The following is a 14,855-nucleotide window of genomic DNA, read 5'->3' as shown; positions in this document are numbered from 1 at the left end:
ATGGACAATACATCTTTACCACCAGTTGCTCAGTCGAGTGCTATCAAATTGGTTTATGAACACCTCCCAAATGAAACACACATGTCAGTTAGCAGCCTAGGGGGATTGCCATTTTTTCGGGAATCAATGGTGAAGGAAGGAAATTTCATACCTATCCCTGATTTACGAGACTTAATGTCATATAAATCTTTCTTGCCACAATCTCTAGCATCGAAATTTCCATTTTCCATTGATAAGGTTGAGGAGTTGAAGGAAATGTTTGGCGTGGCTGATGAATCAAACATGAATGAGTATATTCAAGATACCCTCAAGATATGTGAGAAAAGTCTTGTTCAAGATGAGCATCGCATTTGTGCAACTTCCGCTGAAGATCTTATCGATTTTATTGTCAAGAAATTAGGGCACCATGCATGCTTATGGAGTATGCTGAAAGCATTGAAGGATCTTATGAGAACGTCACAATTGGAGCTGTTAAAATCATACATGAAAATCTATCTGAATCACCTGCATTATGTCATAGCCAGCCTTTTCCATTTCAAGTCTACTATTGCCATATTTTACAAAAGGTGAAAGTGTATGTAGTTGATATACATGCTAAGAAGAAAATGAATCATGTGATCATGGCGTGTCACTATGATACATCAACTTGGAATCCAAACCATATTGCTTTTAAGCTATTGGGTTTTGGCCCTGGAATAATAGAGATTTGTCACTGGATAAATGAGAATGGATTAGTCTGGACAAAGACCTAGCTTGAGCAACATTGAAGACCTAAGTTCTTCTAGTTTTCTTGTATTATTACATGTCACTGGTTTTACTATTTGAAGGACAAATAATAACCTACTTATTTGGCTAGCTTAGAATGTACTTCAAGTTTTTTTTATAATTTGTTCTTTCATGGGTCCTAGTTGGAAACCAAATGAAGCCTTAATTAAATTATCTTCAATGTTCTTTAGTGTTCTTCACTAACCTACAAATGTACCCTGGAAAAAAGAAAAAAAATTTGTGATCATATTTATAAATTGTAAAGGCAATATTACTCTGATATATAGGGATTATACATAGCTGCAAATGAGAGCTTGCATGAGAGTATCTTTTGGATGAGGTAGTAGTTTCACATTCTCATGTGGGTAACCAGATATCCAAGGGGAGGGTGGTTTGGTCATTTCAAATGTGACAGAGCTAATAGTGCCAACCAATTGGGCCTAAATGGGCTTCACCTTTTTTTCTTTGTAGAATTAAATGGGCTTTACCAATTTCTGACCTTACACTGTGAATCTATGACTGTTTGACAAAAAAACATAATTTTATTATTGAAAATTATCAAATTTCACCAAGGATCTTATCGTTTATGTTTTTCATTTTATCTTTTATCAGTTTCTTGAATTCTAAGCATAACCTAAAGAAGAAGAAAAATTAAAGTGTGAGTTGCTAAAAGGTTCGGTATGGATATATACATGTCTTTGACAATATAAATTAAAAACAAGAAAAAATTATTTGCTAAAAAAAGGGGGAAAAAAAGCTAAAGAACAGGTTGAATTCCTTAAGAACATGTGAACCATATGGGATCATTGATTTTACTCATAACCTAAGAACTACATAAGATACACATGGATCCATGTCATGATGATATCAAATAAAAACAAAAATCAATACATTCAATTATTTGGGAGTGTGTGTTTTTTATTTCTTTTATTCTTTTTTTTTACGGTTTGAGTTTATGTTTAGGTACCTTTACAAAGAGGTATAGCTCATGTGATAAATGTTTATGTTAAGGGAATAAAATCATATCCACGCCATGCCCATGTTTTGCAAGTGTGAAATTGATAAGATTCCCATGTGGGAGGGTAGAGTCTCTTAAGCTGTCTTATATTATTCTAATAAGAAATTATTTCACTCAAGTTCTTCTGTTTAAATTCTAAAAATGTAATCCCACATTCGTAGACATCAGGTCCGGTGCTTGATGAAGCTACTGCATCAGTAGATACAGTAACTGATCATCTAATTCAACAAACATTACTTCAACATTTTTTAGATTCTACTGCTATCACAATTGCACATATGATAACATCAATTCTTGATGTTGATATGGTCATGCTTGATAATGGTTAGTACCTAGAAGAAGAAAAATGCAGATAGCAAAAACAAACAAGTTCAATTGATCAAGTTACACTGAAACATCTTCTCATCCTTTTCTATTTTGCTTATTTAGATTGACATACTTTTTTGTATTAAACAGGCCTTATGCTGAAATATGATACCCAAACCAATTTGCTGAAGATGAAATCATCATCATTTGCAAAGCTTGTTATGGAGTATACTCAAAGATGTGTTTTTTAGTGTGTAAAATACTAAACAAGAGAGTTCTGGATGCTCAAAGTATGTTGGTTGAACTAGATTAAGATACATTGTTATTTTGAAAGTAACAAAATCTTGTTAGGAGATTGAAGCTCCATATGATTATCTTAAGATTGCATTGATGTTCAATTGAAATATTGGAGGGAGAAAAGAAGATGAGAGGGATTGGGGCGCAGAGAATAATGTTTTTTTTTCCGGTTATTCCTTTGGTACTTTTGTAATGCTAGTAATTTTTTACACAAGGCAGTTTCTATAGACAGAGCCCAAATTCCACCCCACCCCCCAAAATGCCCTAAGACACATTACAAGTTTTTGCCAAAAATGAAATTGTCCAGGTCACACGAAATATATTTTGAAAGAAAACATATGAATAGAAAAGAGTCCTGCTCATCCATGGCAGTATCCGTTGAACTTTAAATGATGTTCTAAGATTGATATAGTAAAATTTTCACATCCGCTTTCATGTGATAAAATTTGTTGAATCTTTAGAAATACTCCTTAAGAGTGCTAAAAGTAGAGACTTTTGCCATAAAGCTTCAAGAACAAAATATAAGGCTTCTTGTTGTATTAAGCCTATCTTAATATTTACTACAAAATTTCCTTGAATATCTGTTCTCCTTTTATGAGGCCTGAATTGTTCTTACTAGTTCTCCAAATTACTAATTTATGTTTCCTACCTTCTTAAAAATATATTCTTTCAACAACAATGCACAACAACAATGCATGTTTACCTAAAAGTCATTTCTAGAGAGGCAATTTGAATTGTTCTACAGCCATCCATATGTGTGGTTCTTATGACCTAAAAAATGTATGGTTTAGGTTTCTTATTCATCGAAGATACTTTAGTTTCCCTCTCTATAAACTTAATAACAGCCCATTTCCGTGTAACAAACCCAACTCTACACCTCATTGGGTTCTTTGTTTCAGTTTTACCATGATGCATTCCATGTTTTTGCTAGGACTTCTAATTTTAACATACTTCAGTGTAAGAAAATTGTGCATTTCCATTATCTATTCATTTCAATGTGACTGTTGTTTTTTTTCTATTTATCTTTCTTATTTGGTTGTTAAGAATTTTCATGAAACTGCAGGGTTTCCAAGCTGAAAATGTGTTCTTGCAATATTGGGAAAAGCATATTCGTCCTTCACAGCCTCCACATTGGTTAGTTGCAAAGGCTTCTTCATTGGATATCAATCAAATAGATTTTTTTATGAAACTCATGGAGGAAAATGAATTGGCTTCTCACTTGTATTTATTTTGTAAGCAAGCTAATATTGCTTGTTCTTCAAATTTTTTGCTGAAGAAAGAAAATTGAGGGCACAAACCTGCCACCAATTGCACAGTCAAGTGCTATCCATGTTGTTTATGAAGACCTTCCAAATGAAAAATCATTTTCAATTGCTAACCAAGGAGGATTGCCATTTTTTCGGAAGTCAATGGTGAAGGAAGGAAATTTCATGCCTATCACCGACTTAAGGGACCTAATGTCGTATAAATCTTTCTTGCCACGATCTCTAGCATCAAAATTTCCATTTTCTATTGCCAAGATTGAGGAGTTGAAGAAATTTTTTGGTGTGGTAGATGAATCAGACATGGATGAGTATATTCAAGAAACCCTCAAGATATGTGAGAAGAGTCCTGTTAGGGATGAGCAACACTATTGTGCAACTTCCACTGAAGATCTTATCGATTTTATTGTCAAGAAATTAGGGCACCATGTATGCATTTGGAGTACTAAAAGCATTGAAGGATCTTATGAGAACGTCACAATTGGAGCTGTTAAAATCATACATGAAAATCTATATGAATCACCTGCATTATGTCATAGCCAGCCTTTTCCATTTCAAGTCTACTATTGCCATATTTTACAAAAGGTGAAAGTGTATGTAGTTGATATACATGCTAAGAAGAAAATGAATCATGTGATCATGGCATGTCACTACGATACATCAACTTGGAATCCAAACCATATTGCATTCAAGCTATTGGGTTTTGGCCCTGGGCTAATAGAAGTTTGTCACTGGATAAATGAGAATGGATTGGTTTGGACAAAGACCCTAGCTTAATCAACATTGAAAATCTAATTTCTTCTAGTTTTCTTGTATTATTAAGTGTCACTAGTTTTGCTATTTGAAGGACAAATAATGACATACTTATTTGGCTGCTTTGAATGTACTTCAAGTTTTATTATAATTTGTTCTTTCATGGGTCCTAGTTGAAAACCAAATGAAGCCTTAATTAAATTATCTTCAGTGTTCTTCACTAACCTACAAATGTACCCTGGAAATAAATAAAAAAAGGATATTTGTGATCATATTTATATATTGTAAAGGCATTATTATTCTGATATATAGGGATTAAACATGGATAGTTACAAATGAGAGCATACATGAGAGTATCTTTTGGATGAGAAAGTTGTTTCAAATTCTCATGTGGGTAACCAGTTATACAAGGGGAGGGGGTGTTTTGGTCATTTCAGTCCCCCATTTGACAGAGCTAAGAGTGTCAACCAATTGGGCCTAAATGGGCTTTACCCTTTTTTCCTGGATAAAAAATTATTTACTTTAAAAAGGAAAAAAAAAAAAAAAAAAAAAAACTAAATAACAGGTTGGAATTCCTTAAAAACATGTGAACCATATGGATACATTGATTTTACTCATAACTTAAGAACCACATAAGATTCAAATGGATCCATGTCATGATGATATCAAATGAAAACAAAAATCAATTATTCATAATTGGTTTGTGGTGTGCATTTGGGTGTGTTTTTTCTTTTTTTCTTTCTTTTTGATTTTATGTTTAGGTACTAAAGACAAAGAGCTAGGTATAGCTCATGTGTTTAATATTTATGTTAAGGGAATAAAATCATATCCACGCCATGCCCATCTTTTTAAAGTGTCAAATTGATAAGATTCCCATGTGGGAGGGTAGAGTCTCCAAATAATAAGAAATGGTTTCATTTGAACTTACTTGAGATGGGAGAATTTATTTTTGAGGATAACTACAAGGGATAATTGGTTATAATCATAGGTAAGGGTACTCTTCTAGAGTTGTTTTCTATTTTATTTTTTATTTTTTTTTTATATTGAATTGAGGTTCACTTGGATTAGCGTATACACACCTCAATTCCGTCTGCGTTAATTCTAAGTCCGAATAGAAGAGGAAGATTAATGCATCAGGTCTACAACTAGTATAAAAAGATTAAAAAAATAAAAATAAAAAAAATAAAAAAAAATAAAAATCTAAACAAATCTTTTTACATGAGAATAATCTTATAATTATTTAAATGTATGATAAGGCTTCATCTCTAGCTCAAATAAATGTTATTGAACTCTTAATCTCATACAATGAAGTGTGATGTTTACCACCTAAGCCAATCCCTACCTAATGATTGAGCTTATTAGGGCCAAGGGGAGGGCCCCAACCAAAACAAAACAATTTGTTGAAATTTGTTTTTCAAATTTTCCTATAGTCCTCTTTCTGCATGTGAAATATTAGCACTTTCGTTTTAATTTTTAAAATTTATCATTTTTTCCCTTAAATTTTAAAAATTCTCTTCTCTGTGTGTGAAATATCAATGTAATAAAAATTCATTGTGTTCTATATGAAATATTGATCTTTCGTCTCTCCTGATGTTGAATTCTAGCTCCGCTTGTGTCACTACGTGTCGTATGCAACAAACATTGGGTAGCCTGCCCGAAGATGTGCCGGATTTGTAACTACCTGCCCCAGCCTCATACGCCACGATGGCTCTGCTCAGGTAAGGGATGACGCTAAGGTATTTAAGAACGAAGTATAGAAGTTGGTAGGTCCCATGTCCCCATTTCCTGTCTTGAAGGCTTGAAGTAGACTCCAAGGAAGACAACACGAAGGCAGTGACCCGGCAATGTCTTAATCTTGATTTGTTAATTACATATATATGTAATTAGCTTTCTAATGACAACGACCTGCTAATTATTCCACCACTCCAGCTTTTTCCTGTCTCGCGGGTTCTTCTCATATGACGTCATTCCTCGCGATCACCTTTTGTCGTCCCGTTCGTAGGAATCACTGCTTGATCTAAAACTACCCATGTTACCCCTAAACTTTATATAATTGTCAAAAATATCCCACGTTCTGGGAAGTTTTTCCTTCCGGTACCGTTGTTCTGTTACGCAAAATTCTTTTTATCAATTGGTATCGGATTACGCTAACAATAAATCGAAACAGATCCGATACCGTTCCACGTTTTTTGCATAATAATACAAAATCAAAGGATAAATAGGTCATTTAATTTTGTGAATCACATAATCACATTCACCTGAGGAAGCAATGTTTGCTTTGCCTCGTCATCCTTCACCGTCCGTAAGTAAATAAATGGGCTTTGCTTGGGTGCAGTGACTGCACTTGCAGCCAACAGGTCGATGGCCAGCCGTACACCCATCCATAATTCAAACCATTTAAGTATACACGAAAAAACGCTTGACCATTTTAAGGGATTCCATTTCTTCGGTTTATTAATAGGAAATGAGAAAGAGAAAGTGTTTGAAAAGGAAAAAGAGCGAGGGATCATGGAAGAGTTACTCAAAAAGGAAAAAGAGCGAGGGATCATGGAAGAGTTACTCACTCGGTATTGATTAACACCTTTTAGTGAAGACGTCATTCTGGTAAAGAAGACACCATCTATACCGCGTGCTACTGTTTAGTCAAATTTCATTCATCAGTTATTGAATATTTAACTCTTAGATTTTTTTCACAATAATTTAATATTTTATTTTTAAAAAAAAATCATAATAATTTGTACCTCTAATATAAGAATTTGAATCACCTCCTTGTTTCACGACACATATTGTATAAGACCTATATTTTAATATAATAAAATATAATTTAAAAGTGTAATCTTTCAATGTCAATATAGACCTCAGACAATATGTATGATAAAAAAATATGTAATCTGGATTTATTTTTTTTCAATCTGAATTTTAATATATAACTATCCATTCTAAAAACTTCAACCAAATTTTTTAAAATATATTAAAAAATGGCCCAATCAGGATGATTGACCTCAGAAAAAAATTAATTAATTATGCTCAAGAGCAGCAGAGATTCTTTTGATTCATTTTTAATTATAATACAATTCAGCTTTTAAAGTAGGAGAACCTTTTTCATAGTTTTTTCACCTTTTGTCTTTTGTAGCAAACTAAGAAGTTTTCTTTTTTTGGTTGAAGCAAACTAGCAATTTTGAAGTTGTCGGTGTAGTGGATTGTACTTGTGGAAATTAAAGCTTCCATTTATTCAATTTCTTCTCTAAAACCTGAAAATTTCGCGTAATTTACCATTTTACCCCCAAATCGTTGAAATCTCTTATATAACTCCTCTCTCACACCAATCGTTCTTCCCGGAAAAGCTTCCACAGCTCGCTGATGGCACTTGTTAGACAACGCCGCAACATCAACCTCCGCCTCCCTTTGCCGGATTCCTCCGACTGCCGCCCTCTCTTCTCCCTTCCACCACCTCCAACCTCACTCTTCTCCACCACCATGACCTCCGGCGTTGCCGCATCCCAAGAAGTGGAACGCCTTTCCGATCTCGAAAAGCTCAAAGTAATCGGTAACGGCAACAGCGGCATCGTATACGAAGTCCGCCACAAGCGAACCTCCGCCATCTACGCACTCAAACTCGTCCGAATTGACTGCGACCCCGATGTCCGCCGCCAGATGTTTCGTGAGATCGAAATCCTCCGCCGTACGGATTCCCCTTTCATCGTCAAATGTCACGGAATCTTCGAAAAACCCTCCGGCGACATCGCGATTGTCATGGAGTACATGGATGCCGGTACACTTGATACTCTATTGAAATCTCACGGAACCCTAACTGAAACCTCACTTTCCACCATTACTCGACAAGTGCTTAACGGTCTTCACTATCTTCACTCTCAGAAAATCGTCCACAGAGACATCAAACCTGCAAATTTGCTTGTGAATCAGAAGGAGGAGGTCAAAATTGCAGATTTTGGGGTCAGCAAGATCATGTGTCGTATGCTCGAACCCTGCGATTCCTATGTAGGTACTTGTGCTTACATGAGCCCTGAGAGGTTCAATCCAGACACCTACGGCCCCAATTACGACGGTTACGCTGCCGATATCTGGAGCTTGGGGTTGACGCTATTTGAGCTCTATGTGGGTCACTTCCCCTTCTTGTCTGCTGGGCAGAGACCCGATTGGTCTTCCTTATTGTGTGCTATATGTTTAGGAGATCCACCAAGTCTGCCGGAAACTGCTTCTGAGGAGTTTCAGAGCTTCATCAAGTGTTGTTTGCAGAAGGATTCGAGTAAGAGATGGACTGCTTCAGAACTCTTATCACATCCGTTTGTTGCCCAAGATCGGAAATCTGAAAAGTAACCCCAAAAAACCAAATGTTACAAGTCCTCTCGCCGATTTTGTAATCTCCGGCAACCATACCTGTATATATTCATGTAATCTTTTGTTCTTTACTCCTTCAAAATCCTCATTTCTGGATAAGAATCCTGTGTACAGTTTCATTTCTTTTTCTAAAAGAAAAACTTTGTGCTAATTTTTGCTGGATGCTTATTAACCATGTGCATCACACTGTAGTCAAAATCTTAATCGGACACTCAGAAAGTTCCATGGTTCAGAGTAAATGTAGGCTTAATCCAATAAATAATAAATAATAAATAATAGAGTAGAGTAGGCCGTGATACGGTGGCAGTGCCCGCCGGCTATCGTGGCATGAGTTCTTCCGGCATATTTTGCCATTTCATAAACAACATGTAACCGTCAACTTGAACCAACGGGCAACGGTCCACTGCCTATCAAAATAAATGGAATCCAGGCCGCTTCTCTTCATGGGAAAGGTGTATGATTTACTTTTTTTTTTTTTTTTTTTTTTTTTTTGGTATAAATCCCTTAACTGAGACCGCCGGGCCCCGTGATTCGCTCTTTCATCATACAACAAACGCGTGGCCGGGGGGGCGGGCGTGGTACATCTAAATGTTGATAAGATGGGACAAAGTGAGTTTTACGTGGGCCCACGCATGGGATTTACATCTAAATATGAATAAGATGGGATCAAGTGGGTGGCCCCAAGTGTTTTTTCTTTTTCTTTTTTTTTTTTCTTTTTAACAAAGGCATTTTATGCATAAGAAAATGGGGGATTTGCTGCTGTCAAGGGTTGAATCCACAACCTCTCCATTGAGAGGTGAAGTTCTCCGCACTCTTTTGCGGTGAAGTAGTGCCTAAGCACCATAGATCCTCTGTATACAAGTTGTTAATGACTAAAATGGTCATTCTATATCTCTCGGTCTGAGCCAACAGTTGCACGATCCGACCAGAGTTCGGTACTTAGTAAAGTTCGACCAGGCGGTTCATGGTAGGACCGACCAGAGTGATAAATAGCATCCACCTAACAGGGTGAGGAAACCTCACAAGGGTAGAATCCTACCGACCAACAACCACAGAGGAGTTCCAGTTAGGTAAAAGAACTCTCCTAAAGAGTTACTCTCCTATGGCAACTCTCATTAGAGTCATATTCCGAATATAACTCAATTACCATACTCTATATAAACACCTCAAGTAACCACTATGAGGTAGGTATTCATACTTTGTGTGATCAATTACTTGAATTCTCCATTGAATAGTTGAGATCATATTATTGGTATTGACTTGTTCATCGGAGACGTATCTCGACCCCCTAAGGTCGAGCTAGTATCTTGCAGGTTCATGACAGGGAAGGACGAGCGAGATTTCGTATCAACACAAGTTAATAGGCGTCCAGCCCCCATGGTAATCTTCAACCAACTTGGATACCATTGGTCAGGCATCAAGCATGTTTGCTTGTACATAGAGGATCTCCATTGCTTTTAGCGTTGCAATACTACATAATAGTGAGTCGATATTTGAATGTCATGTATTAAATGCACACCACCAGTTGTCAATAGTCGAAATCAAAATCTTGTGGGTGGTTGAGAGCGAGGTGGACAATGAATATCAAAATATCGATTGAGATTTCGATCTTAACTGCTGGTAGCATAATGTTACGACAACAATAAAGTTGAACTCATATAATTAAACCACTAGTACCACTTACAAGGCATTAGCAATGAGTCCGGATCAGCTATCCGTCGAGGGAGCATAGAGTGCTTTCCAGACGCGGTGATGATATGGATTCATTAGCAGCTAGACATATGGAAAGAGATAATTTCACCAAAGAGCATGTACTTCTCAGCTGTCACCTGACATTGAGGTCCTCCGAGCCACGTGTCCAATACCAAAGTGGGAGCAATTTCCGTGAAGTGATCCCGGAGCCAGGGTTGTCTTGTACGGTTTGAATCTACCATGCTCGAAGTTTACAAAGGCACACGTGGTCCATGGGATGGAGAGCTCTAAGAAGATTCCTGATATAGAATTTTATAATCAAGATTCCCAAGCAACCGTATCTTCATTTGCTGATAATATCTTACATTTTGTTGGCATTTTTGTCTTATCGATCTTCAAATTTCAACCTGGTGTGGACAAGTCAGCAGATCATGCTGACGTAATCTTCTGATCCCGATTATTCATGTTCTCCATGAAAACCACGATAGACCATTTTTAGACCGGCCGACAGACTCAAAGTCAGACCATTTAGCGGGTCAAACCAGAATCAATTTAAAAATCATCTAACGACCAAATTAATCCTTTCTAACCACCACCATCAGCCATCATCCAAATGCTTGGACCCCTCATTTGAGTAGTTCCTCCACCAAATGAAACAAAATAATGAGAAAGGCTTGTAGAGCCAGGGAGAGAATGAGTAGCTGGTGTTTACTAACAAAAAATGAGGGAGAATACTGACCACGAACAATACTAGCATTCTAAACTAGAACTCAGACAATGCTGCTAAATTTCCCGAAACAATGGAGAAAGAAACCAATCAAACTAATCGAGCTAATAGGGGCAACTTGGCTGGCTAAGAAAGCCAAGCGCTTAGACCCTAGTTTTCTTTTTCAAACACCTAAACTTTTGAGAATATTTTTTGCTTTTTGAAGCTTGTTCAGAGTTGAGCGGCTACTAATTCCTGTTCTAATCCTAGTTTAGATCTTGCTCAATTTCTTAAGTTAGCTCCATTGGTATGTATCATTGTGAAAACAAAAATAACCCCTTAGAATTGTTGATTGCAATGTTTTTCTCACTCCTCAAAAAAACTGAGAGGGAAAAGCATGGAAAGCATGAATTGACTTGACTGGGTTTGGTTTGACATGTGAACCGGGATTAATTTCAATGGAATTAATATAATAGATCATTTCCAACTTTCATGAAGTTGACATTGAAGTGAATAAGCCTTAGAAGAAATCCAAAGTGGTGGGAACTAGGAAAATATGGTAAGACAAGTTTGCAAGAGAAGGCAACAAATCCACACCTACTGACTAATATATAATACGTGATGAGGAAAGATGCATTAACTGAGTATATATCACTCTCTGACACCTTGTATGATGCATGCTCTTTGAAATAAATTTCGATTTACCAAAAAAAAGAAAAAAGAATATAAATCACTCTCGAAAACCAAATTCCTCGTAAGTACGTTTGTAGATGAGATTAGCTCATGGGATTAGGTTAATGAAGTGGTGAGGATTTGGAATATTTGCTTGACATAAAAATAAATTTTACAAACACACAAGTCCTTAGATGATTGGTAATTATGTCTTTCATGTAATTTCTACTTTTACATGAGAGCAAGGCATTCATTTTGGGATAGTTGATTAGTGTATGCTTTCATAATTAAAGCTATCTTAAAATGGAGACGGAGAGGAAGATGCAGGAAGATGATTTTAAGGGGTACTAAGGTCAAGTCACTATGGTTGTTTTATTTTATTTATTGAACAAAGGTAAAAAGGATAATTTTTCAACCTAGAGTTTAATGGGTAGATTCACTTTAATCTCATCGAAGCAATGACAAATAGCAGAAAGGAATGGGCAGTGCAATTTGCTTTGGTCTTGGCATAATAGAGATGTCCATGAGGTGGAGTTTAAGAGACCACCAGATGGGAGACGTCTTGCCCTTGATTATTATGTGTTGGTAGAAGATGCCTGGAAGGTGTGCGCTCAATCACGTAGAATTGGTTTGATCAATAGATTAGTGCAGTGGAGACCACCTCCACAGGGGTAGGTTAAGTTGAATATTGATGCAGTAGTTTACTAGAAAAATTAGGTAGCAATGGTTGGGGGAGTCTTCAAAAATTCGATAGGGCATTTTCTAGGTGGTTTTGTGCATCTTATGGGAAGGTGCTTGAGATTGAGTTTAAAGGCCATATCTGAGGCTCACGATTGGTGTCTGATCTAAGCTTGTTCCCTATTTAGGTGGAGTTTGATTCTCGTAAAGCTATTGAGATGCTGGACCCTGGTTGTGTGGACCGGGAAAGAGTTGGTAGATTGGTGGATGAGATTGATGCTTACCGTGATGATGGTAGGTGTGTACGGTGTGAGTTTGTTGGTCGTGATGAGAATAAAACTGCCAATTGGATGTCGAAGTTAGCTCTTAATCCTGAGTGCTATGAGACATTTTTTTAGGATATCCCCCTTGGTTTTGAGGATATCCTTTAGGCAGATTATGATGTTATTTCCTATTAATTGTGCTTTGGGTCATTGACTCTATCTCTATACCAAAAAAACAAAAAACAAAGGATAATTTTTCACAATAATCTTTAACAGATCTTTATCACTGTTGGCTTTGAAAGGTGTATCATAAAGTTTGCTATTTCAAATATTTCAAAGGTATAAACTCATTTTCTATATAGTTTTCGAAGGGATGCCTTTAAAAATTAAGTTGACTTCAACAGATTTGGTTTGGTTTGAGAAGGGACGTAATTTCAATGGAATTTAATATGACCATTTCCAACTTTTCTCAAGTTGACATTGAAGTGGACAAGCTTCAGAGAAGTTCCCAACCAGTGGAAACTAGGAAGATATGTTTTTCTATAAATGAACTATAAAGACGAGAACTTGACTTTATCATAAAGAATGCAACATAAAAAGAAAGTTTTTCAAACTAATCAATCGATTGTTCTTCCTCTTTAAGTAGCTAGACAACTTCTTAGTTTCTTTAATGGAAATTAAGGAAATTTCTTAATCACTAAGTATAGATAAACTTTCATTTTACTGTAATAAAAAAAAAAATTTTTGATTAAACATCTAAATCTTTTATATGCATTGCATCATTGTCTTTGTCTTTTATATTAACTCATCATTTTAAATAATTCATTTTCTTTCCTTCTATATCATCAACTTAACATGTAAAAACATAGGGGTTTATTCACACTTGTTTAAATACAATACAATCTTATTCACACTTGTTTACATTACTTACTGTGTTTTTTAAAGAAAAATCTTATAAATACAAAATGTCTTTGAAATAAAGATTGCGAAATTAAAATGATATTCTGATAGTAGTCATTTTATGCATTTTTTGGTAGTTTAATTCAAAGAGGTTGTACATAAATTGCTACGAAAGTGACAAGGATTCGATTTGTTATCCTTTATATAATTCAACTCATTGCATAATTTGACAAAAATAATTTCAATCATGAAATAATGAATTAAGGAAGATTTTATTTTAAATTTATTTTATATCAAGTTCAAGTGTTCAACCATGCATCATGTGTGAAAACCCTTTACATTTGGAAGAAAAAATGTATTCTTACTTTTCTTGTTAGACTCATTATATTGGGAGTGGTGTCAAACATGGACTTTTTCAGGGTGTTCAAACACTAGTGTTTTTGATTTTTGTTTTATTTTATTTAATTTTAAATTCAATTAATTGATAATATCAAGATAAACAAAAAGTACACAAAAAGTACACGAAAAGGTAAATGCGCATCCAGGGAATCGAACCCTGGTCAGTACCGTGGGAGGGTACTATGATACCACTACACCAGATGCGCTTGATGCTGTACAAACCGACTTTACTATTCTTTCAATCTAGTTTGTACAACTTCTATTGAATGAAAAGTTCACTAATGAGTATAAAGAATATAATTTCATGCAATGAATAACAACAATTTTTTTTCTTTTTTTTTTTTGCTAAGAGGAGAAAGACTCGTATATGTATTGTCAAACATCTAGGGCACCTTAGCACTAACCATAAATACCTTAGCTTATCTTGACCTTACAGGGTTGAGCTAGGTTAACCACTCAACTCTAATCTTTAGCCTAATTCTAATGTTGACCCCAACCACAAACCAATAAAATGTTGCATAAATCTATATTGTTACAAATATTTACCAAGAGTAACCTATAGAGTAAGGCGAAACTAGGCTGGCAATGCTCTCCTTAATCAAATATTCAATCCTGACCTTAGTTTAATGTTAGAAAGATGTAGTTGTATGTAGGAGTTTTTTTCCTACTTTGAACTTCCTTTTGACATTTAGATTTCATTAACAAGCTTGGACTGCAAGAAGATTTGAACTCCTAACCTTTTACGTCTAAGGTATTGATCTCTTTTCGTTTTTTTTTGGATAAGA

At 35.7% G+C, this 14,855-nt stretch overlaps 2 protein-coding genes and 1 non-coding gene across 3 annotated transcripts; 2 read left to right on the top strand and 1 right to left on the bottom strand.

Annotated features, from left to right (window-relative positions):
* Positions 1-4,425, top strand: LOC149000694 (uncharacterized). The gene is made up of 5 exons (XM_089139205.1): positions 1-566; positions 1,729-1,744; positions 1,945-2,107; positions 2,240-2,315; positions 3,663-4,425. The coding sequence occupies exons 1-5, from the start codon at positions 1-3 to the stop codon at positions 4,423-4,425; spliced, it is 1,584 nt and encodes a 527-aa protein (XP_088995331.1).
* A 3,265-nt stretch (positions 4,426-7,690) lies between these two features.
* On the top strand, positions 7,691-8,922 carry LOC149000693 (mitogen-activated protein kinase kinase 9-like). Its single transcript, XM_089140043.1, has one exon. The coding sequence runs from the start codon at positions 7,762-7,764 to the stop codon at positions 8,737-8,739; it is 978 nt and encodes a 325-aa protein (XP_088996169.1). The 5' UTR covers positions 7,691-7,761; the 3' UTR covers positions 8,740-8,922.
* Positions 8,923-14,205: 5,283 nt separating this feature from the next.
* TRNAG-CCC (transfer RNA glycine (anticodon CCC)) lies at positions 14,206-14,276 on the bottom strand. Its single transcript has one exon. It is a non-coding gene; the product is annotated as a tRNA-Gly (tRNA).
* Positions 14,277-14,855: the final 579 nt, after the last annotated feature.

The sequence above is a fragment of the Hakea prostrata genome, chromosome 11, assembly GCF_041222555.1.
Source record: "Hakea prostrata isolate BN-2017 chromosome 11, UWA_Hpros_2, whole genome shotgun sequence".
In the NCBI taxonomy this organism is placed as follows: domain Eukaryota; kingdom Viridiplantae; phylum Streptophyta; class Magnoliopsida; order Proteales; family Proteaceae; genus Hakea; species Hakea prostrata.
This window is presented reverse-complemented; position numbering and strand designations above follow the sequence as displayed.

Coding starts and splice junctions, on each gene's coding strand:
- LOC149000694 (XM_089139205.1), top strand. CDS start 1: ATGGACAATACATCTTTACCACCAGTTGCTCAGTCGAGTGCTATCAAA. Junction 2,108..2,239: donor TATGGTCATGCTTGATAATG/GTTAGTACCTAG, acceptor TGTATTAAACAG/GCCTTATGCTGAAATATGAT. Junction 2,316..3,662: donor TTTGCAAAGCTTGTTATGGA/GTATACTCAAAG, acceptor TTTTTGCTGAAG/AAAGAAAATTGAGGGCACAA.
- LOC149000693 (XM_089140043.1), top strand. CDS start 7,762: ATGGCACTTGTTAGACAACGCCGCAACATCAACCTCCGCCTCCCTTTG.